Source organism: Ursus arctos, unplaced genomic scaffold (genome assembly GCF_023065955.2).
Source record: "Ursus arctos isolate Adak ecotype North America unplaced genomic scaffold, UrsArc2.0 scaffold_6, whole genome shotgun sequence".
NCBI classification, from domain to species: domain Eukaryota; kingdom Metazoa; phylum Chordata; class Mammalia; order Carnivora; family Ursidae; genus Ursus; species Ursus arctos.
Genome location: NW_026623078.1, coordinates 30,132,823 through 30,159,587, shown reverse-complemented (window position 1 = coordinate 30,159,587; position 26,765 = coordinate 30,132,823). Strand labels below are relative to the sequence as shown.

Sequence of the window (26,765 nt, the reverse complement as noted above, 5' to 3'; positions counted from 1 at the left end):
TTTTCTCATTTTTAACAAATTGTCATTTTTCTTTGCTTCTTGATACAGATATGGGTATCTGTGTTATCTGTTTTACTTGAGTTATTTAATGCCATGGTATGCAAGGACCCAAACTAATTATAGCCCAAGTCACTTTGTATTTTATATGATGGCTGACTTTCTGGTGCAATTTATAAAATTTACAGTGGAATAAGTAAAATGCAGGCTTCCTCAAACCTCTCTTGACTTACTATTGTCTTTTTGTGCTGTTCCGAAAAGTAATAATTACTAGTTTTTTTAAAATTTGTTTGTTTTACGTGCCACTTAGAGTGGTTTAATTGTAGAATTGATTGTCAACTGCATTAATTAGTCCTACAGTTGGTTGCTTAGGTTCTCTTTTCTTTTACTTGTGTCGTACTAGGTATTTATGTAGTTTTTTAATCAAATAATTTCTTAATCGTAATGATTGTGATCAAATTATTGTATTAAATTATTGATCCCAAAAAGAGTATGAAAAAGTTAAGAGAATACTGTTTTGTTCATTAAATTTGCCATAGAAAGTTTATAAAGTTTCTAAAACCAGCTATTTCCATTCATTTAATGTATTTTCCGCACATTGTGACTAGTTTAATTGAGCAGAAAGTAGACCATTTGCATGTTTTATGCTTAGTTTTAAAATGTTTCTTGGTATTGATTAAGAGGAGATGAAAGAAAACTAAAAAGCAGTTAATGTGTCTATAAATGAGATGAGTGAATAATACAGGATAAAATAATATAGTATTAGGAATATTTTGAAGCTGTTATAATTGTGGTGGAATTTAGAATACCATACATTTAAAAATCTTAACCTCAAAACAACCTGCGAGTTAAGTAGGATAGATTTATTATACCCTTATCTTAAGGATAAAGCACCGAAGGCTTAGTTAAATTAAATAAAAATCATTAAGACCTTGCAGGTTAGGGAAGGATTTCTTTTTCTTTTTCTTTTTTTTTTTTTAAAGATTTTATTTATTTATTGGACAGAGAGAGACACAGCTAGAGAGAGGGAACACAAGCAGGGGGAGTGGGAGAGGAAGAAGCAGGCTTCCCGCTGAGCGGGGAGCTTGATGCGGGGCTCGATCCCAGGACCCTGGGATTCCAGGACGCTGGGATCATGACCTGAGCTGAAGGCAGACACTTAATGACTGAGCCACCCAGGCGCTCCTAGGGAAGGATTTCTTAAACAAGACATAGCAAGCACAGACTGATAAATATAATATGTAAAATAATAGGAAAAAAGACAGGAGCCGTTCTCAAAGAGGAAACCCAAGTGATCAGTAACATGAGAAGATGATTAGACTCACTAGGAAGATGGGAATGCAAATTAAAATAATAGTGGGGAAAGCAAAAAATAATAGAGGGATACACTTTGTCAAACATCAGATTATCAAAAATTAAAATACCTGACCATACTGCATGTTTTCAAGGTTGAAGGGAAGTGGTAATTCTCATACTGCCAGCAGAAGGTAATTTGGTACAATCATTCTTAGTGCCATTTGGCAGCATGTTTTTACTCGTAAGGGTAAAGAATTGAAATAACTTAAATGTCTATCAGTAGGGGAGTGGATTAGAAAACTGATGTGGTATTGTGATGGAAATTATACAGCAGTTAAAAGTAATGCAATGGATCTATATAAGTTATAATATCAAAAACATAATGAAGAGTGAAGGAAGGAAGTTGTGAAAGTTATATGTTATATTACTATTAATGTGACTACAAAACCATATATGTCTCAAGACTATATTTTCATGGATATACGTACATGCATATAAATGTATTTTAAAATATTCCAGAGGGATATATTCTAAATTCATATAGTAGTGGTTTCTGGAAAGGATAAAGGGAACTTAACTGGAATATAATACTTTTTTTTTAATGAGACTTAAACATGGAAAATATTAATTTCAGTTCTAAGTTGGAAGAACATGGACATTTGTTAAATTATCCTTTCTACTTCTTTTATATTTTGTTAAAAAAAGAAAAAGAAAAAGAAGTCACTAAAAAACAGTAGTTGGAAGAGCTAGTACTTAACCTTAGACGTGATTCCCAAGTCTAGAGCTCTTTCAATTAATATGCTGCCTCAAAATTAGAAGGAAAAAAAAAGTAAGATCAAATGATAAAAAAGGTAGACAGAATATAGTTTTATAGTAATAAGAATCAGGAGAATTATGTGTTTATGCTAAAATTTTTTGAGAGGAAAGGGAAGTTATAAGATAAATTAAAAATTATTATAATCATACTATTTAAAAATCTTTAAGTGTGTTGTTATCAAAAAAATGTGTAGAGAGCAATTGATGTACTTAGGGAAAAAGTTACCTTAATTTATTGTTTAAAATGTGATACATATTTCTGTTGCATGTAATGAAAGACTTTAGATGATTTGAATTTTTTATATAAAATTCATGAAAATAATTTAATCCATATTTACAGTCTGACTTCAGTCTAAAAAAGTCAAAACTAGCTTTTCTTCCATTTTGTAAAGTCATTCTTCACAAAAACTTTAAAGCCTTTTTATTTACAGCTTCTCTCCAAGATAAAATGGCAAACCCCAAAGAGAAAACTCCAATGTGTCTGGTAAATGAGTTAGCCCGTTTCAATAGAGTCCAACCCCAGTATAAACTTCTGAAAGAAAGAGGGCCTGCTCATTCGAAGGTAAGGTTATGAAGAGAGGTGGTGAGACATGCTTATCAAAGTCTATCAGATTTATCATCTCAGGTTTTAATTGTGCTTCATTGTGGGGTGGGGGGAGGGGCAGCAGATGACCTGAAGGCTTTTAGTTCTATATTAATAGTATTTAGAAGTCTGTAACTAAACAATTTTATAGCTCATTATGGTTTCCAAAGCTCTTTCCGATATAGTAATTCACAAAAACCTTAACAAATCATGAGATGTGGATTTTGATTTCTATTTCTGTTTTGTAAATTAACTTATACACAGAAAAGTTAAGTGACTTGCTTAATAATAGCTCATAAGTGCTAGTGCCAGCACTGAATATGTGTTCTTTGGCTCCCAAGTGCAGTGTTCTTTCCATTAAATTATAATTGCTAAAGTAAAAATGGTCACAGAGTAAATATAACAAGAGTTACCTAGTGAGACATCTTTTCCAGTGTGATATGGATTACAAGTTTCATCATTTATAAAAGTTGTATGTACCAGTATTGTTATTATTTATGCATTCATTTATAATATTGTTCTCTTAAGTGGAGAAGCAATTTATATTTATATATAGCCTCATACATATGTTTACACATATATGTTACAAAGAAGTCTGTACTTAATGTATTTATTATGTTTGAGCTTTATTCATACGTTTTAAAAAGTCTCAGTTGTACACAAATTTCTATGGTCCATTTTTAACCTTGGATTTGGAGGTTTTGATAATGATCATAAATTTTTGTATGTTGAAGCAATTAATTCTCTAAAAGTTGGTTAATCTGTATAAAGCAATGGCTATTGGATTATTTAATTGTTTTCTGGTACCTCCTTTCAAAGTAAGGGAAATAAAATGAAACTGAAATCTGTTAATTTTGTTCCCTACTAGACACTTTTATGAAGGATTTCTGTGCAACAGTGTAATTTGTTCATAATATTTGTGTAGAGAAAAAAGTTGTGGCCTTGGGTCTATCTGTTAAGTCATTTATCCTGACTGTCTTTTGTACCCGTTAATTCATAGTCATTTCATATTCATTCCCTTAATCATGTTGAACTGTTTGCATTTCTTAGAATGTTTCATGTTTTTTTCACCTCTCTCAGCTTTGCCTGTGTTGTACTGTCTCCCCGCCTTGAAGGTCCTTTTGTTCTTACGCATTTTTGAACACTCAACTCACATAGCACATCTTCTAAACCTCTGTGAAATTTCTCTGATCGCTCCACTGGGACTTCAGCAGGACCTGCCTTCCTCAGGTGTGGTCACTGCTGTGCTGTACGTAATGATACCTGTTGGTCATTACTATTGTACTAGACTGAGCTTTTGTTAGGGTTATTGTTCTTCAGTATTTTATGGCTCCTGTAGGATCTGTCTTCTTAGCTCCTCATTTCTAATTCCAGGAATGCTTCCTTGAGATGACTCCCCAGCTCTGAATTTCAAGTTAATAGACTAACCCCCACGTCACCTCACGGTAGTCATTTGTTGACCTCTGGGTGATTCCATCACATTTCTCATGCCTCACTTCTACTTTAACTCATCATGTTTTAATTTTTGTGATTTCACCAAGTAGATGATTGTTCTAACATGCTGACATTTCAGTTTCTTGCACTTCTGTTGTTACCTTGCTTCCCTCTCCTCCAGTGACTCATTCCTGTGATCATATTCTTGACTTTATCATAACCTATCACTGCAAGACCCTCCATAATTTTAATCTCAAGCATTCATCTCTGTCTGACACTTCTAACTTTCTAGTTCATTCCCTCTGCTTCACTGTAGTACTTCTTCCACACCACAGATGCATGGACTCTTCCACTCTTTTACTGTTCCTCACTCCCGTCAGTCCTCACATGGTTCTTATCCAGCTTAAATTCTATATGCCTTGTATGTACCCTCGGCAGCCTTGCTCCCCTGGGTTAGCACTTGCTGAGTGTCACTTACTTTCTTGGGAGATTAACCAGTTACATGACAGTTTACATATCTATGTACGTATATATGTTTGTGTGTTATACACATACACCACTGTAGTGATTCTCAACTTTGGTTGTTCATTGAAATCACCAAGGAAGCTTTAAAAAATACTTATGCCTGAGTCTTACCCTCAGAAATTCTAATTTGGTTGGTCTTGGATGAAGCCCAGACATGGGGATTTTTTTTTTAAGCACTCAGATAACTCAAATGTGCATCCAGAGCTGAGAAACATAAAATAAATGCCTTCGAAGTGGTGTAGAATTATCTTTTCGTACATACTTTTTGAAGGGAAGTAGTGATCTGTCTTACATTTACATGCTTTCCTCTTTCCTCCACTGAGTCTTACAGAATCTGAACAACTTACGGCAGCTTTTCACATGTGACTATTAAATAACAAATTGTAATGTTTTCTTTGCCCTCTTTTGTTTTTCTGCTCACTTGCCAGTTGAACTCTGAAGCAGTTTGGTAGCCCTTGTATTAACATCAGTTATTACGACATTGCTGTATGTCCTAGGTACCCAAATACAGTCAGATTTCTAAAGAAGGCTGTTATAATGTAGCGTATAAGAAAGAGAACCAGAAGGAACACCAAATGTATTTTCTTCTTCTCCTCAATTTCCCTAATTTGAGAAGTTTTCAGTATGCATAAGGAAGTGTTAAGAAAGCTCCAGTAGCTGCACTCTGAGGTTTATTTTGGAATAGATGTCACTGAGGGAGACAGGATCACCCGCCCAGTGGCCTTGAAGCCAAGTAGTCATTTTTTTTTTTTTTTATCCTAGATAGATTTGTCAAGCTTGATCTTTGCCCTGCGTTATCCAGGTTATGTGGCCTTGAGCAAGTAATTTAGTGTTTCAGTTTTCTCATCTGTAATTTGAGAAATATGATATCTGTTCTAGTGTAGTGTAATGGAATGATGATTTGTAAATTCTTAGCAACTGTGTTGATGATGGGAGTATCTGGACAATTTTATCATTGCTTGTTAGTAGTACATAGGATTAAAAAAATCCTTGGTAAAATATCTACTATTTCCTATACCATAGGGACTTTTCCTCCATCAGAGCTTCCTACTTTGGTGTCTTCTCTGATGTCTCTCTTTGGATGTTGTGGATACAAGTCCCTCATTAGCTATATGTTTGGCAATTATTTCCTCCTACTCTGTGGCTTGCCTCTTCTTTTTTTTAACAGTGTCTCTACAGAGCAGTAGTTGTTAATTTTGATGAATTCCAATTTATCCATTTGTTCCCTGTATAATTGTACTTTTGGTATCATGTCTAAGAAATCGTTGCCTCATACGAGATTATAAGATTTTATCCTACTTTTTTATAGATATTTTATTGCTTTAGGTCTTACATTTAGATGATACATTTAGGTCTTACATTTAGATCTAATTGCCATTTTGTGTTAATTTTTGTATGTCATGTGAGATATGGAGCGAGGCTTATTTATTTTTTTGCAAGTGGATGTCCAGTTGTTGAAGAGATATCCTTTCTTCACTGCGTTGCTGTGCACCTTTGTCAAAAATCAGCTGTCCATATATGTGTTAATTTCTGGAGTCTTCTGTTTTATTGATTTATTTTCTCATCTTTATGTAAATGCTGTGCTGTTTGGTTTGCAGTAGCTTTATAATTCTTGAAATCTGGTAGTAGTAGCCCATTAATTTTGTTCTTCTTTTTCAGAATTGTTCCTTTGCATTTTTATACGAATTTAAAGTCAGCTTGTCCTTTCTATAAGACACCCTGCTGGGATTTTGAATAGAACTGCTGTGAATCTATAGCTCAATTTGGGGCAAATTAACATGGTAGGAAAATTGAGTCTTCCAATACATGAACAAAGTATCCCTCATTTATTTAGATATTATTTAACTTCTCTCAACAATATTTATAGTTTTCAGTAGTCAGGTATTTTACATCTTCAGATTTATCCCTAAGTATTTCATATTTTTGATGCTATTGTCAGTGGTCATGTTTTTAAATTTCAGTTTCTTGTTCTTACTGATTATTGCTATTGTATAAAAATACTCCAATTTTTTATTGTATAAAAATACTCCAATTTTTATGTGTTGATATAGTATTCTGAAGTCTTGCTAAACTCCCTTATCAGCTCTAGTAGCTTTTTAAAAAATTCCTTTTTAGATTTTTTTGGGGATTCCACATGTCATTTATGAATAAAGACAGTTTAATTTTTTATTTGTTTTATTTTTTATTATTTTTTAAGATTTTATTTATTTGAGAGAAAGAGAGAGACAGAGATAGCGAAGAGAGAGCATGAGCAGGGAGAGGGAGAAGCAGGCTCCCCGAGTCGGGGTTCAATCACAGGAACCTGGGATCATGACCTAGCTGAAGGCAGACACTTAACTGACTGAGCCACCCAGGCGCCCCATAAAGACAGTTTTTAATCCTACTTTCCAGTCTTAATGTCTTTTATTTATTTCTCTTGCCTGATTGCATTGGCTAGAACTTATAGTACCATGTTGAATAGATGTGATGGGAGCAGACGTCTCTGAACTTATTCCTGATCTTATAGACAGTCATTTCCCCCATAAATTGTGATGTTAGATGTACCTTTTTTGTAGATGCCCTTTATCAGACTGAAAAAATTCCTTTCTATTTAACATTTTCTAAGAGGGTTTTCTTTTTTTTTTTAAGATTTTATTTATTTATTAGATGGAGAGATACAGCGAGAGAGGGAACACCAGCAGGGGGAGAGGGAGAGGGAGAAGCAGGCTTCCCGCCAAGCAGGGGGCCCGATGCGGGGCTCGATCCCAGAACCCTGGGATTACGACCTGAGCCGAAGGCAGACGCTTAACGACTGAGCCACCCAGGTGCCCCAAGAGAGTTTTTAACATGGATAGATGTTAATTTTTGTCATGTGGTTCTACATTGATTGAGATGGTAATATATGGTTCTTCTGTTTTTAATCTCAATATTGTGAATTATGTTGATTGACTCTCAAATGTAGAATCCACCCTTGCATTTCTGGGATAAACACTTGGTTATAATATATTAGCTCATTTCTGTGTTGATGAATCGCATTTGTTAATATATTTTTTAAGCTTTTATTTAAATTCCAGTTAGTTAACATAAAATATGATATTAGTTTCAGGTATACAATATAGTGATTCAGCACTCCTGTACAACACCTGGTGCTTATCACAAGTGCACTCCTTAATCCCCATCACCCATTTTACCCATCTCCCTACCTACTTCCCCTCTGGTAACTATCAGTTTGTTTTCTATAGTTAAGAGTCTGTTTCTTGGTTTGCCTCCCTCTTTCTTTTTTTCCTCGTTTGTTTTGTTTCTAAAATTCCACATGATTGAAATCATATAGTATTTGTCTTTCTCTGACCGACTTCACTTAAGATTATACTCTCTAGTTCCATCCATGTCATTGCAAATGGCAAGATTTCATTCTTTTTTTATGGCTGAATACTATTCCATTGTGTGTGTGTGTGTGTGTGTGTGTGTGTGTGTGTGTGCGCGCACACACACGTGCGTATGCGTGCATATCTCCCACATCATCTTTATCCATTCATCAGTTGATGAACATTTAGGCTCTTTCCATGATTTGGCTATTGTAGATAATGCTGCTATAAATGCTGGGGTGTGTGTATCCCTTTGAGTTAGTATTTTTGTATCCTTTGGGTAAATACCTAGTAGTGCAGTTGCTGCATTGTAGGCTACTAATACATTGAACTTTTTGAGGAGCCTCTGTACTGTTTTCCAGAGTGGCTGCACCAGTTTGCATTACCACCAACAGTGTAAGAGGGTTCCCCTTTCTCTGCATCCTCTCCAACACCTTGTTTCCTGTGATGTTCATTTTAGCTATTCTGGCTGGTGTGAGGCGATATCTCATTGTGGTTTTGATTTATATTTCCCTGATGATGAGTGATGTTGAGCATCTTTTCATGTGTCTGTTGGCCATCTGTATGTCTTCTTTGGAAAAATGTTCGTGTCTTTTGCCCATTTTTAACTGGGTTATTTATTTTTTGGGTATTGAGTTTTATACGTTCTTTATATATTTTGGATACTAACCCTTTATTAGATATGCCATTTGCAAATATCTTCTCCCATTCCATAGGTTGCCTTTTAGTTTTGTTGATTGTTTTCTTCGCTGTACAGAAGCTTTTTATTTTGATGAAATCCCAATAGTTTATTTTTGCTTTTGTTTCCCTTGCCTCAGGAGATACATCTAGAAAGAAGTTGCAACAGTTGACGTCAAAGAGGTTACTGTCTTGTTCTACTCTAGGATTTTAATGGTTTCCTATCTCACAGTTAGATCTTTCATCCATTTTGAATTTATTTTTATCTTTAGTATAAGAAAGTGGTCCAGTTTCATTCTTTTGCATGTTGCTGACCAGTTTTCTGACACCATTTGTTGAAGAGATGGTCTTTTTTCCATTGGATATTCTATCCTGCTTTGTTGAAGATTAATTGACCATACGGTTGTGGGTTCATTTCTGGGTTTTCTATTCTATTCTGTTGATCTCCATGTCTATTTTTATGCCAGTACCATATTGTCTTGATCATTACAGCTTTGTAATATAACTTGCAGTCTAGAATTGTGATGCCTCCAACTTTGCCTTTTTTTTCCAAGATGGCTTTGGCTTTGGGGTCTTTTGTGGTTCCACACAAATTTTAGCATTGTTTGTTCTAGCTCTTTGAAAAACGCTGGTGGTATTTTGAGAGGGATTGCATTAAAAATGTGTAGATTGCTTGGGATAGTATAGACATTTTAACAGTATTTGTTCTTCCAGTCCATGAGCATGGAATGTTTTTACATTTCTTTGTGTCCTCTTCAATTTCTTTCATTAGCGTTTTATAGTTTTCAGTGTATAAATCTTTCATCTCTTTGGTTAGGTATCTTATGGTTTTTGGTGCAACTGTAAATGTGATTGTTTCCTTGATTTCTGCTTCTCCTTCATTGGTGTATAGAGGTGCTACAGATTTCTGTACATTCATTTTGTGTCATGTGACTTTACTGAATTTGTGTATCAGTTCTAGCAATTTTGTGGTGAAGTCTATTGGGTTTTCTATATAGAGTGTCATGTCATCTGCAAATAGTAAAAGTTTGACTTCTTGTTGATTTGCATACTTTTATTTCTTTTTGTTGTCTGATTGCTGTGGCTAGGACTTCCAGTACTATGTTAAATAACAGTGGTGAGAGTGGACATTCCTTCCTTGTTCCTGACCATAGAGGAAACACTCTCAGTTTTTCCCCATTGAGGATGATATTAGCTGTGGGTTTTTCGTATATGCCTTTACGATGTTGAGATGAGGTATGTTCCCTCAAAACCTGCTTTGTTGAGTGTTTTTATCATGAATGGATGTTGTACTTTATCAAGTGCTTTTTCTGCATCTATTGAAAGGATTACATGGTTCTTATCCTTTCTTTTATTGATGTGGTATATATATCACTGAATGATTTGTGAATATTGAACCACCTTGCAAACGGAACTATATCCCACTTGAATATGGTGAATGATTCTTTTAATGTACTTTTGAATTTGATTTGCTAGTATTTTATTGAGAATTTTTGCATCTGTGTTCATCAGGGATATCGGCCTGAGTTCTCTTTTTTAGTGGAGTCTTTGTCTCATTTTGGTATCAGGGTAATTCTGGCCTCATAGAATGAATTTGGAAGTTTTCCTTCCATTTCTATTTTTGGTATTAACTCTTCTTTAAATGTTTGGTAGAAGTCACCTGTGAAGCCATCTGGCCCTGGACTTTTGTTTGTTGGGAGATTTTTGATTACTGATTCAATCTCTTTGCTGGTTATCAGTCTGTTCAAGTTTTTTATTTCTTCTGTTTTGGTAGTTGATATGTTTTTAGGAATTTATCCATTTCTTCAGGTTGTCCAATTTGTTGTTCCTTAGTTTTTCATAATATTCTCTTATAATTGTATTTCTGTGGTGTTGGTTGTGATTTCTTCTTTCATTTGTGATTTTATTTATTTGGGTCCTTTTTCCTTTTTGATGAATCTGGCTAGGGATTTATCAGTTTTATTAATTTTTTCAAAGAACCAGCTCCTGGTTTCATTGATGTGTTCTATTGTTCTTTTAGTTTCTCCATCATTTATTTTTGCTCTAAGCTTTATTATTTCCTTTTTTTCTGCTGGCTTTAGGCTTCATTTGTTGTTCTTTTTCTAGCTTCGTTAGGTGTAAGGTTAGGTTGTGTATTTGAGATTTTTTTCTTGCTTCTTGATGTGGGCCTGTATTGCTATATACTTCCCTCCTAGGACTGCTTTTGCTGCATCCCGAATGTTTTGGACCATTGTGTTTTCATTTTCATTCATATTCCATGTTTCTTTTATTTCTTCTTTGATTTCCTGGTTGATGCATTCATTGTTTAGAAGCATGTTGTTTAATCTCCTTGTATTTGTGGTCTTTCCAATTTTTTTCTTGTGGTTGGCTTTAAGTTTCATAGCTTTGTGGTCAGAAAATATGCAGGGTATGTTCTCAGTCTTTTTGTACTTGTTGAGGCCTCTTTTTTTGACCTAGTATGTGATCTATACTGGAGAATGTCCCATGTGCACTTGAAAAGAATGTATATTCTGCTTCTTTAGGATGGAATGTTCTGAATATATCTGTGAAGTCCATCTGTTTCTGTGTGTCATTCAAAGCCATTGTTTCCTTGTTGATTTTCTGCTTAGATGATATATGCTTTGCTGTAAGTGTGTGTTAAAATCCCCTACCATTACTGTATTATTATCAAAGATTTCCTTAATGTTTGTTATTAATCGTTTTATGTATTTGGGTACTCCCATGTTGGGGGCATAAATATTTATAATTGTTAGATTATGATATAGTGCCCTTCTTCATCTCTTGTTACAGTCTTTGGTTTAAAATCTTGTTTGTATATAAGTATTGCTACTTCAGCTTTCTTTTGACCACCATTTGCATGTTTCTCCATTCCCTCACTTTCAATCTGCAGGTGTCTTTAGGTCTAAAATGAGTGTCTTGTAGGCAGCATATAGATAGGTGTTGTTTTCTTATGCATTCTGACACTGTATCTCTTTTAATTGAAGTATTTAGTCCATTTACCTTAAGAATAATTATTGATAGATATGTATTTAGTACCATTTTTTTAAAAAAATATTTTATTTATTTATTTATTTATTTATTTATTTATTTATTTATTTATTACAGAGCACAAGTAGGGGGCATGGCAGGCAGAGGGAGAGGGAGAATCAAGTTCCCCGCTGAGCAGAGAGCCTGATGTGGGGTTGATCCCAGGACTCTGGGATCATGATCCGAGCTGAAGACAGACGCTTAACTGACTGAGCCACCCACACACCCCTTTAATGCCATTTTATTACTTGTTTTGTCATCGTTCCTGCAGATTTTCTTTTTCTTTCTTGTCTTTATCACTTTCGGTCTTTCATTTCCTTTCAAAGAGTTCCCTTTAATATTGCTTGCAGGGCTGGTTTACTGGTCATGAGCTCCTTTAGTTTTTGCTGGTCTGGGAAACTATCTCTTCTTCTATTCCAGATGATAGCCTTGTTGGACAGAGTATTCTTGGCTGCAGATTTTTCCCATTTAGCATGTTGAATATATCATGCCACTCTCTTCTGGCTTGTTAAGTTTCTGTGGAGAGATCTGCCCGCTAGTCTTATGGGTCTTCCCTTTATACCACATCTTCTTTCTACATTCATCAGTTAATGGACACTTTTGGTTGTTTCCATAATTTGGCTATTGTAGATAATGCTGCTGTAAACATTGGGGTACATGTATCCTTTTGAATTAGTATTTTTGTATTCTTTGGGTAAATACAAAATGGATCATAGTGTAGTTCTATTTTTAACTGTTTGAGGAACTCCGTGCTCTTTTGTGCCAGTTTGGATTCTTTGTTTAATATTTTGTGAAGGATTTTTACATCTATCTTTATCAGAGATATTGGTCTGTAGTTTCGATTTATATTGTTTTCCCTAATAATATCTTACTCTTTTTGGGGGGAAGAGTTTGTGTGAGCTGGTATTATTTCTTCCTTAAATATTTAATAGAATTTATCATTGAAACCATCTGGGCCTGGAGTTTTCTTTGTGCAAAGATTTTAAACTACAGAGTCAATTTCTTTAACATATATAGGACTAATCAGGTTACTTATTTCTTCTTGAATGAGCTTTAGTATTGTGTCTTTCACAGAATTTAAGTTGTTGAGTTTATTGGTATGAAGTCGTTAAAATACTCCCTTGTTATCTTTTTAATACTTTAGGAATCTGGAGTGATGTCACTTCTCTCATTTCCTGACGCTAGTAATTTATGTCTTTTTACCCCCAAGATTAGTCTGGCTGTAGGTTTACCAATTTTATTGATCTCTTCAAAGAATAAGCTCTTGATTTTATTGATTTTATTTTCTATTTCATTAATGTTTGCTTTTATCTTTATTACTTTTTTTCTGTTAACTTCTGATTCTTTTTTATTAAGATTTATTTATTTATTAGAGAGAGAGTGCACATGCGTGTGTTGAGGGGTGGGGGCAGAGAGGGAATCCAAGCAGACTCCCTACTGAGCACAGAGTCCAGCATGGGGCTTAATCCCACAAACCTGAGATCATGACCTGAGCTGAAATTAAGAGTCGTCAGATCCTTAACTAACAGAGCCCCTGTAACTTCAGATTTGATTTGCTCTTCTTTTTCTAGTTTTTTAGATCAAAGCTAAAGCTAACTTATTTGAAACCTTATTTTTCTAGAATAGGCATTTAGTGCTAGAGATTTCCTCTTAGTACTATTTTAGTGTTATCTTCTAAGATGTAGTGTTTTCATTTTATCAGTTTAAAATACCTTCTAATTTCCATTTTGATTTAATCTTTTACGCCTGGGTTATTTAGAAATGTATTATGTAGTTTCTAAGTGTTTGGAGATTTTTCCAGAGATTTTTTCTGTTATTAGTTTCTAACTCAATTCCATTAATATCAGAGAACATACTTTGCATCATTGAATCCTTTGAATTTATTGAGACTTGTTTTATGGTCTAGAATATCTTCTTTCTTAGTGAATGTTTTGTGAGAAATTGAGAACAAATGTATTTCTGCTCTTTTTGGGTAGAGAGTTCTAAAAATGTCAATCAGGTTTTGTTGGTTTATAGTATGTTAATGTGTGCTATATTCTTTATGATTGATTATTAATTGTTATATCACCTATTAAGTGGGGCATTGTATTTATGATGTAAATTGCGGATTTTTTTTACTTCTCTTTGTAGTTCCATTAGTTTTAACTTCATATATTTTGAAGCTGTGTTGTTAGTTGACTAAATGTTCTGGATTGTTAAGTCTTCATTAATTGGCCCCTTTATCCTTGTGAAATGACCTTTGTTATCATTGGTATTAATCTTTACTGTGAAATCTACTTTGTTTGATATTAATATAGCCATTCTGACTTTTCATTGATTTATGTTAGCATGATACATTATTTTTCTATCGTTTTTGTAGTTGAAGTGCATTACTCGTAGGTAGCGTGTAGTTGGATTTTGCTTTTTTTTAAAGATATTATTTATTTGAGAGAGAGCGAGAGCGTGCGCGCGAGAGCACACAGGCAGATGGGCAGTGGAAAGGGAGAAGCAGACTCCCTGCTGAGCTGAGAGCCCAATGCAGGGCTCCATCCTAGGATCCCCAATCATGATCTGAGCTGAAGACAGATGCTTAACCAACTGAGTCACCCAGGCACCCCAGAATTTGCTTGTTTTTTTTTTTTTTGTAATGAAGTTTGACAATCTCTACCTTTCAAATGGGGGCATTTACATCATTTTGTTTTAATTTTCACAACAATCCTATGTGTTCTTTTTAGTCCTGGTTTATTAAAGAAATAAGGAAACCGAGAGAAAGAATAGGTAACTGTCCTAACTTTGCACATAGTAAAATGGTAAAGCTACCACTTAAACTCATAAACAATGTGTCCCAGCATTCCTTATTGAAATTATTAAATTTTTATTGTAGTGGGGTTCTTTTTATTTCCTCCAGTTTTATTGAGATATAATTGACATATAACACTGTATTAGTTTTAGGTGTACAATAAGCTAGTGGGATCCTGTAGAGAAGTTTCAGAAAAGCAGAGGATTGACTTGGATACATTTGTATTATATAGAATTTTCATGTTGTTGGTGGTAAGAAGGACAGTTTGAACAGGAAAGTTTTATGTTAAGGGAATGATGTTAGGATGGTCTTATAGTAGTTTAGGGGAAAGAGGATGATATTCCTTGCTAAGACATTGGTAAAGAACATAAAGAGAGGAGGCCAGATCTGAAAAATATTTTTGAAGTTGAGTCAGTAGCTTGATAATTGGATGCAGGTGAGAATGGAGAGAGAAATGGAGACAAGGAAGACCAATTAAAGGTGTCTGGCTTGTGAGCCTAGGCAAATGGTGACATCTAGAAGATTAGGAGGCAGCAAAGGTTAAATCATGTGGATTAATCATAGGGGGAAAAAGCAGACAAATCTAGATTATGGTATATTCTTTTGTTGTGCTTTTTCCTTTCATAACATTGACATTTTTGAAGAGTTTAGGCCAATTGTCTTACAGAATATACCATAATCTAGCTTGTTTGGTTTTCCTCCTATGATTAGATTCAGGTTAAACATTTTTGGCCAAGAATACTAAATGCTTCTCATTGGATCATATCAGGTGGTACATGATGTTAGTTTGTATGATTACTGATGATGCTAACTTTAATCACTTGGTTAAGGTGTTTTCTACCTGATCTCCTTCCTGCAAATATACATTTATTTCTTTTTAATTAAAAGTATCTTGTGGTTAGTATTTTGTATTCCTACAAAGTAGAAAGCTGTCTATGGAAAACAGCAGATTGTGTGTATTCTGTGACTTGATCCTCAGTTTTAGAAGGTGAACAATAGGTTTTGAGCTCACATGGAAATAATGGTGTGAATGGAGTGTTCAGTTGACAAGGCAAAGGGTGATTATAAAATGAAGATGGACAGGTAGAACTTTTGTGCCACACCACAATGGGAACATTGAAAGGTTTTACCCTGGAGTTGGTTGGGGTGATACAATTGGATTTGAAGGGGTTTTTTTTTTTTGTTTGTTTTGTTTGTTTTTAAGAGAGAGAGATTTGAGAAATCTTTATGAAGTTAAAATTAACAGAATTTGGTGACTGGTTAAATGTTGATTGTGGAGGATTGAGAGTTTTCTGGTGACATAATATTTAGTGGCATTGCCTGACTCTTTGACGAGATTGTACTAAGTATGACATTCAAGGAATTAGATTTTATAACTGTTACAGGGACAGGGCCTTGTGAATTCTCTTAGTTTCTCTTCTTTGTGCTTATTCTGCTTTTATGAGGACTATTTGAATGACATTGACAATATGACTCTATTTAGGGAAGTGATTTCTTCTTGCTTTATTTTCCCCAGAATGTTCACTTAGAGCTGCTGCTAAGCCTTTGAATGAGAGAACAGGATCTGGTACAATCTCTTAAAATGATTTCACTAAAATGATCACAATAAGATTTTTGCGCAAATAATTTGTATGGTCACCCTTAGCTCTAAAATTTTTATTCTGTGGTATATCTGTTTTTCTCTCAGACAGCATATTTTACTTCCTGAAGAATTTAATGTTTTCTTTGTCTCTTTATATTTTTCGAAGATGTTCTCAGTGCAACTGAGTCTTGGTGAGCAGACATGGGAATCCGAAGGGAGCAGTATAAAGAAGGCCCAACAAGCTGTTGCTAATAAAGCGTTGACTGAATCTACACTTCCCAAACCAGTTCAGAAACCACCCAAAAGTAATGTTAATAATAACCCAGGTATGGCACTGACTTGTTTCCTTCTGTTGTGTTGCTGTGCTCTATATGTACTGTTCTCTGTCCTTTTCTTTATAGCACGCCATTTGTGTAGTCGGCAGGTATTAGTAGCACACAGAAAAACAACTGAATAATATTTGAAGGTGAGAGAATGAGGAAGGTAATTATAATTATTTTAAAAATTTGCTTTGTGGATACTCTAAAGATGCATTATTTACTTTTTAAATGTTGACGAAAACACATTGGGATACAAAGAACAGAAAGTATGACTGCGTTTTGTTTTAGTTTTTTTTAGTTTTTTATTTTAATTCCAGTATAGTTAACATACAGTGTTATATTAGTTTCAGGTGTACAATGTACTGATTCAGAAAGTCTACACTTTACTCAGTGCTCGTCCTGATAAGTGTACTCTTTAATTCCCATCACCTATTTCCCCTATCTCCCTACTCATCTCTCCTCTGGTAGCCATTAGTTTGTTCTCTATAGTTAAGAATCTATTCTTGGTTTGTCTCTCTCTCGGTCTCTCTCTCTCTCTCTTTTTTCCCCTTTGTTCATTTGTTTTGTTTCTTATATTCCACATATGAGTGAAATCATACAGTATTTGTCTTTCTCTGACTGACTTATTCACTTAGCGTAATACTCTCTAGATCCGTCCATGTCATTGCAAATGGCAAGAGTTCATTCTTTTTTATGGCTGAGTAATATTCATATATATATACACACACACATACATACATATAATACATATATATATATATCCCACCTCTTCTTTATCCATTCATCTATGAGTGGACACTTGGGCTGCTTCCATAATTTGGCTGTTGTAAATAATGCTGCAATGACTGAGTTTTTGATAAAGATAGAAATGATCAATTTCTCTTTTTATGTAATATATAAAAGTACACAGTTTAAGAATTAAAAATAGTTATTCTTTATTTTAGCTTAATAGAAAATTATACAGTTAGGCCTAAGCATCTTATTTTGTTTGTTGATGTAGAAATGGTTGGTAGAACCATTCAAATTTAGAATACTTATGTGAAGTTTATTAAGAAACTCACAAATCCAAAAAAAAAACCTGTGTGTAATATACTGCTAAGTAAACAAGTTTTCCAGTTTTTATCTCCTAAGAATAATTGTAAAGAATTGGTTCCAGTTGTATATAATAGCAACAACATTGTGTGTCCGGTTGTCTATTCGGAAGAGGCAAACCTGTATTGGACATAATGCATGAATTGATAACATCAAGTTAATAAAGTTCCATGAGTTTAGTACCAGCCCTACATCCATTTACTCATTAATTTATTAATTTAAGAGGTTACCTTCTGACAAATATTTCTTTAGGTATTTTTGTGATGGAGTAAAAAAAAGACTTGTTCCTGCCACAAATGACTCTGTAATCTATTTAATTAGAGTCCACGTGCTCATGCTCATAATCCGATGCTGCTTTCTTTCTCATGTGGCTGTGCTAAGGCATAGTCTGTTCTTCCAAAGACTTCTCTTTCCAAAACTGCATGAGTTTCCTATTACTCCTCCTTTTGCTTCTGCTCAACTGATTCTAGTATTTATTAGGTAGGCTTAGATAAGCAAAATATTATTATAATAAAGAAAATCACCTGTTCTAGTCATTTGAAGTTGGTAAGAAGCTGTCTTCTTTTATAATTTTTAAAAATCCCTTTAGATTACTGATGGATCATTAGTACCACACCACTGCCTCTGTGTGTTAAGCACTTGCTTTTATATATTTAAGAGATACAAAACATTGTCCTTTTCTGTGAAAATTTTACAGTTCTATACATAAAGCACATAATTTAATGGTAAAGAGTAAGAACCAAGTGAATAATAACACTTGTCAGTATTATAAGTAATGATAAACATGGATGGGAGTAGTTGAGGGAAGAATGGAGAGATATAGAGGTGAGGAAAGAATATTCTTGAGTGGAGAGTAGGCAGGTCCTTGAATGGAGAGTCCTCGAATGGAGAGTAGGCAGGTATAGAGGTGAGGAAAGAATATTCTAGGCAGAGGGAGTACAATGAGGAAAGACATTGGAAATAGCACTGTGGACAATAGTTTTGGTAAAAAAAAATTTTGGGGAGTGATTTTTAATTAGAGCAGGTAAGTGACTAGGAAGAGATAAGACTGGAGATATAGTAGGGGTGAATTGTGATGGACTTGAATGCCAGGTTTAGGAGATCAGATTTTATCTGTACTTTAGGCAATTAGTGTTTACAAGCTAGTGGGTGATGTGTTTAAAACATCACTTTAGGAAGTCAGTTTGATATGTGGATTGAAGGTGGAAAATACTAAAAGCAAGATCAGTTAGGAAACCATTGCCATAGTTTATGGGTGAAGAAAAGAAAGGAAACTCCTATGCATCGAGTACTATATTCCCTCTGCTGTACGATGGTATTGGGAATGGCAGTGGGAATGGAACAGAAGGACCAGTGTTGCTGATCCAGTGGTTGAAGCCATGTTAGAAAGCAAGCTGTTGGGAGCACAGGGTGTGAAGCAGGAGCGGTGTGTGCCCATCTCTGCATCAGGTCCACTTTAGAGGATTATAATGGGAGCTAAACCAGCAAAGGAGTCAAGGGAAGAAAACAGGAGAGTCCGAAGGGCCAGTGGAGATGAGTTTGCGCTTTTGAGTGTTGCAGTAAGCTGAGAGAATGAGTAGCTTTTTGAAGGTAAAGTTTTAAAATAGAGTATAATACTGCATACTGGCAAGTGCACAGGTTATAACTGTAGAGCCTTGATGCGTTTTGCACTTTGAACACTTGACCAGTACCACAGGCTTTGCCGGTGACCCAGAAGCCTGCCTCATGGCCCCTTCTAGTCGTCAAACAACTCCAAAGGAAGCCACTCTTCTGCTTGTCTGTCTTAAATTCATTGTGCCTGCTTGTTAGAATCATGCACTGTACTCTTTTGTGATAGCTTGTTTTTCTCAGTGTTACATCTGTGAGATTCATCCATGTTGTGTTTAACAGTATAGTATTTTATTGCTGTATAGTATGTCATTGCTGCATGAATATACTGTAATTTATTTATTCATTGTGCTATTGACGGACATTTAGATTGTTTCCAGTTTCGGGCTCTTAGAAATAAAACTGCTGTGAACATTCTTGTATACATTTTTGTTGGGCATGTACACAGTATTGGAATTGTTGGGTCATGGGTTATGCATCTGTTCATTCAAATCAGAGTAAGAATTAAGACCGGAAGTCAATGAGAGTACATAAAAGACAGGTATCACAGCTGCTGTTCTTACATCACAGTCTTTTATTCCTAGACCTTTTGGGAAAGATAAGAAAGCTATTGAGGCATCAGTTAGACACAGTAAGGAAACTATCATAGTTTTGGCCAGATTGAATAGTGAATTAGAGCAACAATTAGAGTATGTCTTTGAAGAGATAATTTCCTTGGAAGTTCAGCTGGAAAAACTTTGACCGTTCTCTTACCTATAGGCCAATTGCTGTAAACTGTGAACATACCCATTTTTAAGTGGTTTTGGGTTACCCGGTTTGGAGGCCCAAACATTCAGCTTACTATTTAATTCAACATTAAATTTTAGTATTTGCTTTTGCCCTATATGTTCACCGTTGTGTTAAAGTATCTTTTATTTTTTAATTTCAAAACAAAAGGGTCAGGATGACAAAAAAACAAAATCAAGCCCGAAAAACCCCAAACATACTTGAGACATATAGGTGACATGTAGTTGAAGCTACTTGGGAGGCTGAGGCAGGAAGATCAGTTGAGCCCAGAAGTTCTGGGCTGTAGTGCGCTGTGCTGATCAAGTGTCTGCAGTAGGTTTGGCGTTGATATAGTGACCTCCTGGGAGCGGGGGATCACCAGGTTGCCTAAGGTGGGGTGAAGCAGCCCAGGTTAGAAACAGCAGATCAGAGTAGTGGGATTTTGCTTGTGAATAGCCACTGCACTCCAACATGGGCAACATAGCAAAACCCCCTCTCTTTTTGCCTTCCCCCAATTTAAGGAATCCTAGGTCTCAAAAAAAAAAAGTTTGCCCTTTTCCAAGTTCATACTTGAAAAAAATACACATATTATAAATGCATACATAATACATTATGTCAAAGTATAATATTCCCTTCCTACTAGCAATATGTGAGAGCGCTCTACATTCTTATCAACATATGGTCTCTTAAGCTTTAAAAATTTTAGTTATTCTTCTGGGGGTATGGTAGTAATTCAGTGTAGTTTTAATTTTCATCTCCTTAATAACTAATGATGGTGAGCACCTTTTCATATGGCTGTTGGTAGCGAGATCTCTGTTGTAGAGTGCCAGTCGAAATAATTTTCCCATTTAAAAAAACCTGCATCGTCTGTTTTTTAGGTTTTTCTATTTTTGGTTGACTTTAGGATTCTTACATATTCTGGATTCACATCTTTTGTTAGATAACGTGTGTTGCATATCTTTCTATAATGGTATATTTTTCGATGAACAGAAATTCTTTATTTTAATTCTTTAAGTTGGATTTATTAGTCTTTTCCCTTACGGTTAGTATCTTACCTAAGCCATCTTTGTCTGCCACCAAGTTATGAAAATAATCTTATAAAATTTTAAAAGCTTTATTATTTTATTTTTAAAATTTAGATCTAGAGTCTGTCAGGAACTGAGGTTTATGTATGATGTGAGGTAGGGTTCATGATTTTTCTTCTTCTTTTTAATATATAGAGGTTCAGTTAACTCAGCACCATTTATTGAAAAGACAATCCATTTCGCCTGCATTGCAGGGAGGGGGGAGTTCAGTCCTGACTTCACAGCAAGAAGAGATACTTACTCCCAGAGAGGAGTTAAATTCATTTACAGCATGGCTAAGGCTATAACATAGAACTGTTTTACTTCCTCCCCCTTTTATTTTTTTTAAACCTTTTTGGAAATAATTTCATATGTATGTAAAATTTGTAGCAAGAGTACATAGAGCGTTTGTTATGTACCCTTCACGCAGATCCCCCAACTGTTAACGTTTCTTTTTTTTTTTTTTAAAGATTTTATTTATTTATGTATTTGACAGAGAGAGAGAGAAAGAGAGAGAGAGAGGCCACGCGCAAGCAGAGGGAGCAGAGGGAGAGGGAGAATCAGACTCTCCACCGAACAGGGAGCCCGGTGTGGGGCTCGATCCCAGGATCCTGGGATAATGACCTGCGCCGAGCCTAAGGCAGATGCTTAATGACGGAGCCACCCAGGCGCCCCCAACTGTTAACATTTCTGAACCATTTGAGAATAAGTTGTTGTGGACATGTGGTCCCATTCTCCTTAATACTTCAGTGTGTTGTTCCCAAATGCGTGGCCATTCTCCTGTCAGGAAGTTAACATTGATTTGGTATAATCATACAACGCAAAGACTCCATTCTTCTTTCAGTGATTGTCCCAGTAATATCCTTTGTAGGTCCAGGATCTAATCGGGATCATGTATTTTTCATTTCTTTTCATTCTGCTTCAATCTGGAATAGTTCCTCAGAGTTCTTGTCTTTTATGACCATGACATTTTCGGATAGTACAAGCCACGTCATTTGTAGAATGCCCCTCAGTTGAGTTTATCTGGTGTTTCCTCGTGATTTTATGCATCTTTAGCATGAATGTCCCAGTGGCCTGGGCTTAGCTCAGTGTTACATATCTGGATACACCCGATACTGATTTGTCCCATTAGTGATGACTTTTGTCACTCGGTGAAGAGTGTGTTTGCCAGGCTTCTCTACTGTAAAGTTAATTGGTAAGTATGTTTTCTTATTAAATAATAAGGAACTAATAAGTATTTTCTGAGGAGAAACTTTGGGACTAGACTAAACATTCTGTTCCTCATCAAACTTACTTTCACCTACCAGATTTGGCATCTATTAATGATTCTTTACTTAATCAATTAATACTCTGAAGAGTGCCGCAGGGTGATTGATTGATTGATTGATTTGGCTTAAAACAACAGAAATTTATTCTCTCTTAAAGAGTGATATTTTGATTCCAGTTGGGTTTTTGTTTTGTTTTTTTTTACATTTATTAGTTAGCATTCTACCCTAGAATTTTCTCTTTCCCCTCATTTTTTTTTTTGTTTGGTCATTTATTTCTATCACTATAGACTGTTGGATTCCTATTTTACTTACAGGTTTATAATCTATCATTATTTGTTTCGATTCTCAACTTGTTACAGACTTCCCCAGGGGTATGAACCTTTCCAGTGGACTCCCGTGTCCTCCTCCTGTTTTCATTGTTCTTGGGCACTGCTTACTTTCTGGCACAGTAAGATGCTCCAAGGTCATCTCGTATATTCCTTGTCCCGGCTCCGGCACCAGCCATTTCCTCAAGGGGCCTTGGTTGATTAATTCATGAATTCATTGTTTGAACAGATATTTATTGAGTGGCTGCTGTGTTCCAGGGACTGTTCTAACCATCTAGAAAGCTGTTTCCTTGAGTGTTAGCAACATGTAGCTCCTTGAAAACTAGTTGTGGCATTTTTCTTTCACTTTGCATCTAATAGGAATCCACAGTAGTTGTTATGTATGTATATATAACCAATTAGCCTTGTTATATTTATCACTGATAAATACAGAAATTTCCTTTCCTTTACCGAAAAGCCCTAGAAACGGATTCTGTGTTGACCGTGTCAGCTTCACAGCCCTGTGACGCATGAGGATGCTGTGTAATGATCATCTTTATGCAACCTGGGTCCAGCTTGCACCTGCCGGAGTGTACTTAGCGTTACCTGCAGGTTCCCATGGTTGGCACTTAACTCTGTAAATGTTTACTGGGGATTGTGCAAGTAAAGAGGCTGTGCCCACGGAGTGGTGGCAGTCTAGCTCTTTATCAAACAGGAGTCAGAACCTCTTCAGCACAGTTTACAGTGTCTGCTGCTTCTCCCTGCTCCTTTAAAGACCAGTGTCTAGCATTTCTGTGAAGAAAATAGACTGCAGCCTGACTTTCAAATGAGGAATTTATATGAAATCATTAATTTATTTAAATGATATGAATACAATACTTTTACCTAGCTTAAAACCCAATTTTGGTATGGGTGGCAGGACATAATATATCCTACCAGTGCATTAAAATCACCTCACTGCTGATTTTTAAACACGTTAGTTTCCTGTTTATTGCCGTACTTAAAGGATGAGGTCTTTCAAACTTTCTTTTTTTTCTCCATTGAACTTTATGCTATTTATGTCTGTATGATTGTTGCAAAGTAGAATTCAGAATGACATAAATCTTACAACTGATTAACATGTTAATGATTATTATTTTTAAAGATTTTATTTTTTTTTATTATTTATTTGACAGAGATAGAGACAGCCAGTGAGAGAGGGAACACAAGCAGGGGGAGTGGGAGGGGAAGAAGCAGGCTCATAGCGGAGGAGCTGATGTGGGGCTCAATCCCATAACGCTGGGATCACGCCCTGAGCCGAAGGCAGACGCTTAACCACTGTGCCATCCAGGCGTCCCTAACGTGTTAATTATTAAACTGCAATCTGTATGAAATAAGAAAAACTTAAACTTTCAAAAAGATACAGACTGCTCTTCGGTTTGTAAATTTGTAGAAACTGTTAGACAATTTGTAGTAAAGTTAGCCATAAACCTTCTCTATGATCTAGTAGCAATTCCACTGCTACAGATACACCTAAGAGAACTGAGTGTGTATGTCTGCTAAAACATTGTGGCTTTATACTTAATTGCTCCCAACTAGAAACAAGTCAGATGTCCCATCAACAGCAAAATAGATAAACTGATGTATTCATTCAGTAGGAGACTACTTAGTGATAAGAAAAATGTTTGCAATACTGAAATATTTGACAAAATTGTAACTTTGAGTGAAAGAAGCAAGATAGAACAATACATATTCAGGTTTGAAGAACAGGCAAAATTCGGATGATGTAAGTCAGAATAGGTAATGTGGGGAGGTGGGTATTGACTGGAAATAGCCATGATGGAACTTTCTGGGTGATGAAAATGTTCATATCTTGCTCTGAATGGTGGTCCCTGAGTATTTACAGTATGTAATAATTTGTAGATTTGTATGGTTAAGTTTTGTGCATTTTACTTGCCCCTCAGTAAAATACTGTAGGAAAGAAAGAAAGAACCCCTTTATTCTTGACTTTCTCTTCCTCTGCCCTGAGTGTTGGTATTAAGTTAAGGGTTTGGACTAATTGGACGTACTAGTCAGTATGTTAATGTTCTTTTCTTATGCTTATCTTTTATCTTTTCCACTCCTTTGTCCTTCCACCCTCTTTGTTTTTCCCCTTAACCTTGGTTTAGCTCCTGTTCTTATTATACTCTTCAGTGGTTTCGCATAAATTCTTTAGAACTGGGACACACAGCGGACTGACTCTTGATGGGTAGCTGATGACGTGGCTGCCGGCTGTGCGTTTGTGTCGGGCTCCACCGCCCCCCGCAGGCGCTTTATGCCAGCCCCAGTTTCTCTGCTGCAATGAGTGGACCCATTTTTGTATGTGATGAATGGAGTCTTAAATGTATGTTGCAAAAGCCTTAATTCCAACAAAATAGTACAGGATTACACTGAAAAAATAAATTTTACTTTCTTTAAAAACTGCAGATTCATATTTGTGATTCGTTATATGGAATGTGTATATGTAATGTTTTACTAAATAACTTCTTTTGATACTCAAAATAATGTGATGTAATAATTTACAGTGTGTGTTACTTATTATGGATTTTTCAAACTTTTTCAAAAGTAGAGTAAATAAGATAGTGAACATCCCCGTACCTATCACCACCTTCAACAGTCATCTACATGTGGTGGCCAGTGTTGTTTCTCATCTGTCTTTCCTCTGAATTATTTTGAAAGAAAGCTCAGATATATCACTTCATCCATAAATGCTTCACTATGTATCTTTAAAGATTATTTATAGAAAGCAGTAGTAGATTTACTTTGCCCTGTTGTTGGTTATAGAAAAAACTCAAAGTGTATTTTCATGAGATAAGCCTAAGAATTACTGATGACCCTTTATGCATTGCTAATTTCAGTTGCTTGATTAGCAAAACATAAAAATATTCACAGATGATAATGTTTTTAATGATTAAAATAATTGAAATCTTCCTGGGGTGAGTAATGCTGATGTTCAATACTTTCTTTATAGTATCCAAATTAAGCAATCTGTGAATCTTGTGTTCCCCTTGTTTTGAAACAGTCTGACTTTCCAGTTGAATTTTTGGCCGCAAATGTACAAGAAAGGTTGCAAAAACCCCAAAGAGATTTCATTAGAAACAATTTTCCTGTTTATAGTTTGTTTATACACCCCTGAGAAAATCGTACAGACAGGCTATCAACTCCCACCTTCTTTCATGGTAATTACATGTAATGTAAGTATGGCTTGCATGATTTATTATGGAAATATTTCACTTGTGTGCTTTTAATATTTTTTTTAAACAGGTAGTATAACTCCAACTGTGGAACTGAATGGGCTTGCTATGAAAAGGGGAGAGCCTGCCATCTACAGGCCATTAGATCCAAAGCCTTTCCCAAATTATAGAGCTAATTACAACTTTCGGGGCATGTACAATCAGAGGTTTGTATGTCTTCTTTGGTTTTGTTCTTATTTATTATTTTACACATATTGTAAAAGTTTCTGAAACTCAAGGAGTATTTTCAGTGTAAGGAACACTTACTTTGGGCATTTTGCATGGAATTTAAATAAGTCAGGCTCTCAAGGAGTATTTAAAGTAATACATTTAATAAAATAACTAGTTTTTATTGAGTGATGAGAGCCCTGTATTTGTTGCAGGCAGGACCATGTTTTAAAATGATGCCATAATATAGAGCTGACTTCTCAATTGACTTGTTCATTTATTTACCAAGCAGATATTTAGCTTAATTAGCGGTTTTTAAAATTTGTCCAAATACATTGCAAACATGAGTGTTTTTAATTTATAGGAAATTTGTTGGAAGGATTTACTAAGTTTTTTTACACATTGCATAATTTTGTGATAGTTTGATGTATTTTACACTTTTTAAAATTCTTTGCACATATGTTTGACCAAAGTGAAGTTATCCTTTATATTCAATTTCTATAGTATTTTATGGCGTTATGTTATGTGACTGGCAGAATGCACAGATCTTAATTGTACATTGTGATGACTATTACTTAGTATATATACGTATTTATACTTGATCGCTTTTTATATGTGTATATCCTCACGTGATGACCACCCCCATCAAGGGTCAGCATGTTTCTATTACCCTGAGAATTTCCTCAAACCTATTTGTACTCAATATACCTCCCAGGAGGAACCATGGTTCTGTCACCGTAGTTTTGTTTTGCATGTCATTGAACTGTATATAAATAGGCTCCTACAGTATGTACTCTTCTGTGTCTGGCTTTTTTCACTTCCTATAATGGTTTTCTTTTTTATTTGTTTTTGTTTTTTGAGAT

General features: G+C 35.3%; 1 protein-coding gene across 36 annotated transcripts in view; it reads left to right on the top strand.

Annotated features, from left to right (window-relative positions):
* The window catches only part of STAU2 (staufen double-stranded RNA binding protein 2), a 313,412-nt gene that overhangs the window by 34,630 nt on the left and 252,017 nt on the right, over positions 1-26,765 (top strand). For 21 of the 36 annotated variants that reach the window (XM_044382757.3, XM_048212617.2, XM_026495876.4 and 18 more), the window contains 3 exons: positions 2,541-2,671; positions 16,228-16,387; positions 25,766-25,901. In XM_044382757.3, coding sequence (XP_044238692.1) covers positions 2,558-2,671; positions 16,228-16,387; positions 25,766-25,901 — 410 coding nt within the window. In that variant the 5' untranslated portion in view covers positions 2,541-2,557. Of the gene's footprint in view, positions 1-2,540; positions 2,672-3,897; positions 3,923-6,315; positions 6,433-16,227; positions 16,388-16,462; positions 16,545-25,765; positions 25,902-26,765 lie in introns of those variants that run through there. The other 15 variants (XM_048212633.2, XM_026495883.4, XM_026495882.4 and 12 more) reach the window with 6 other exon arrangements.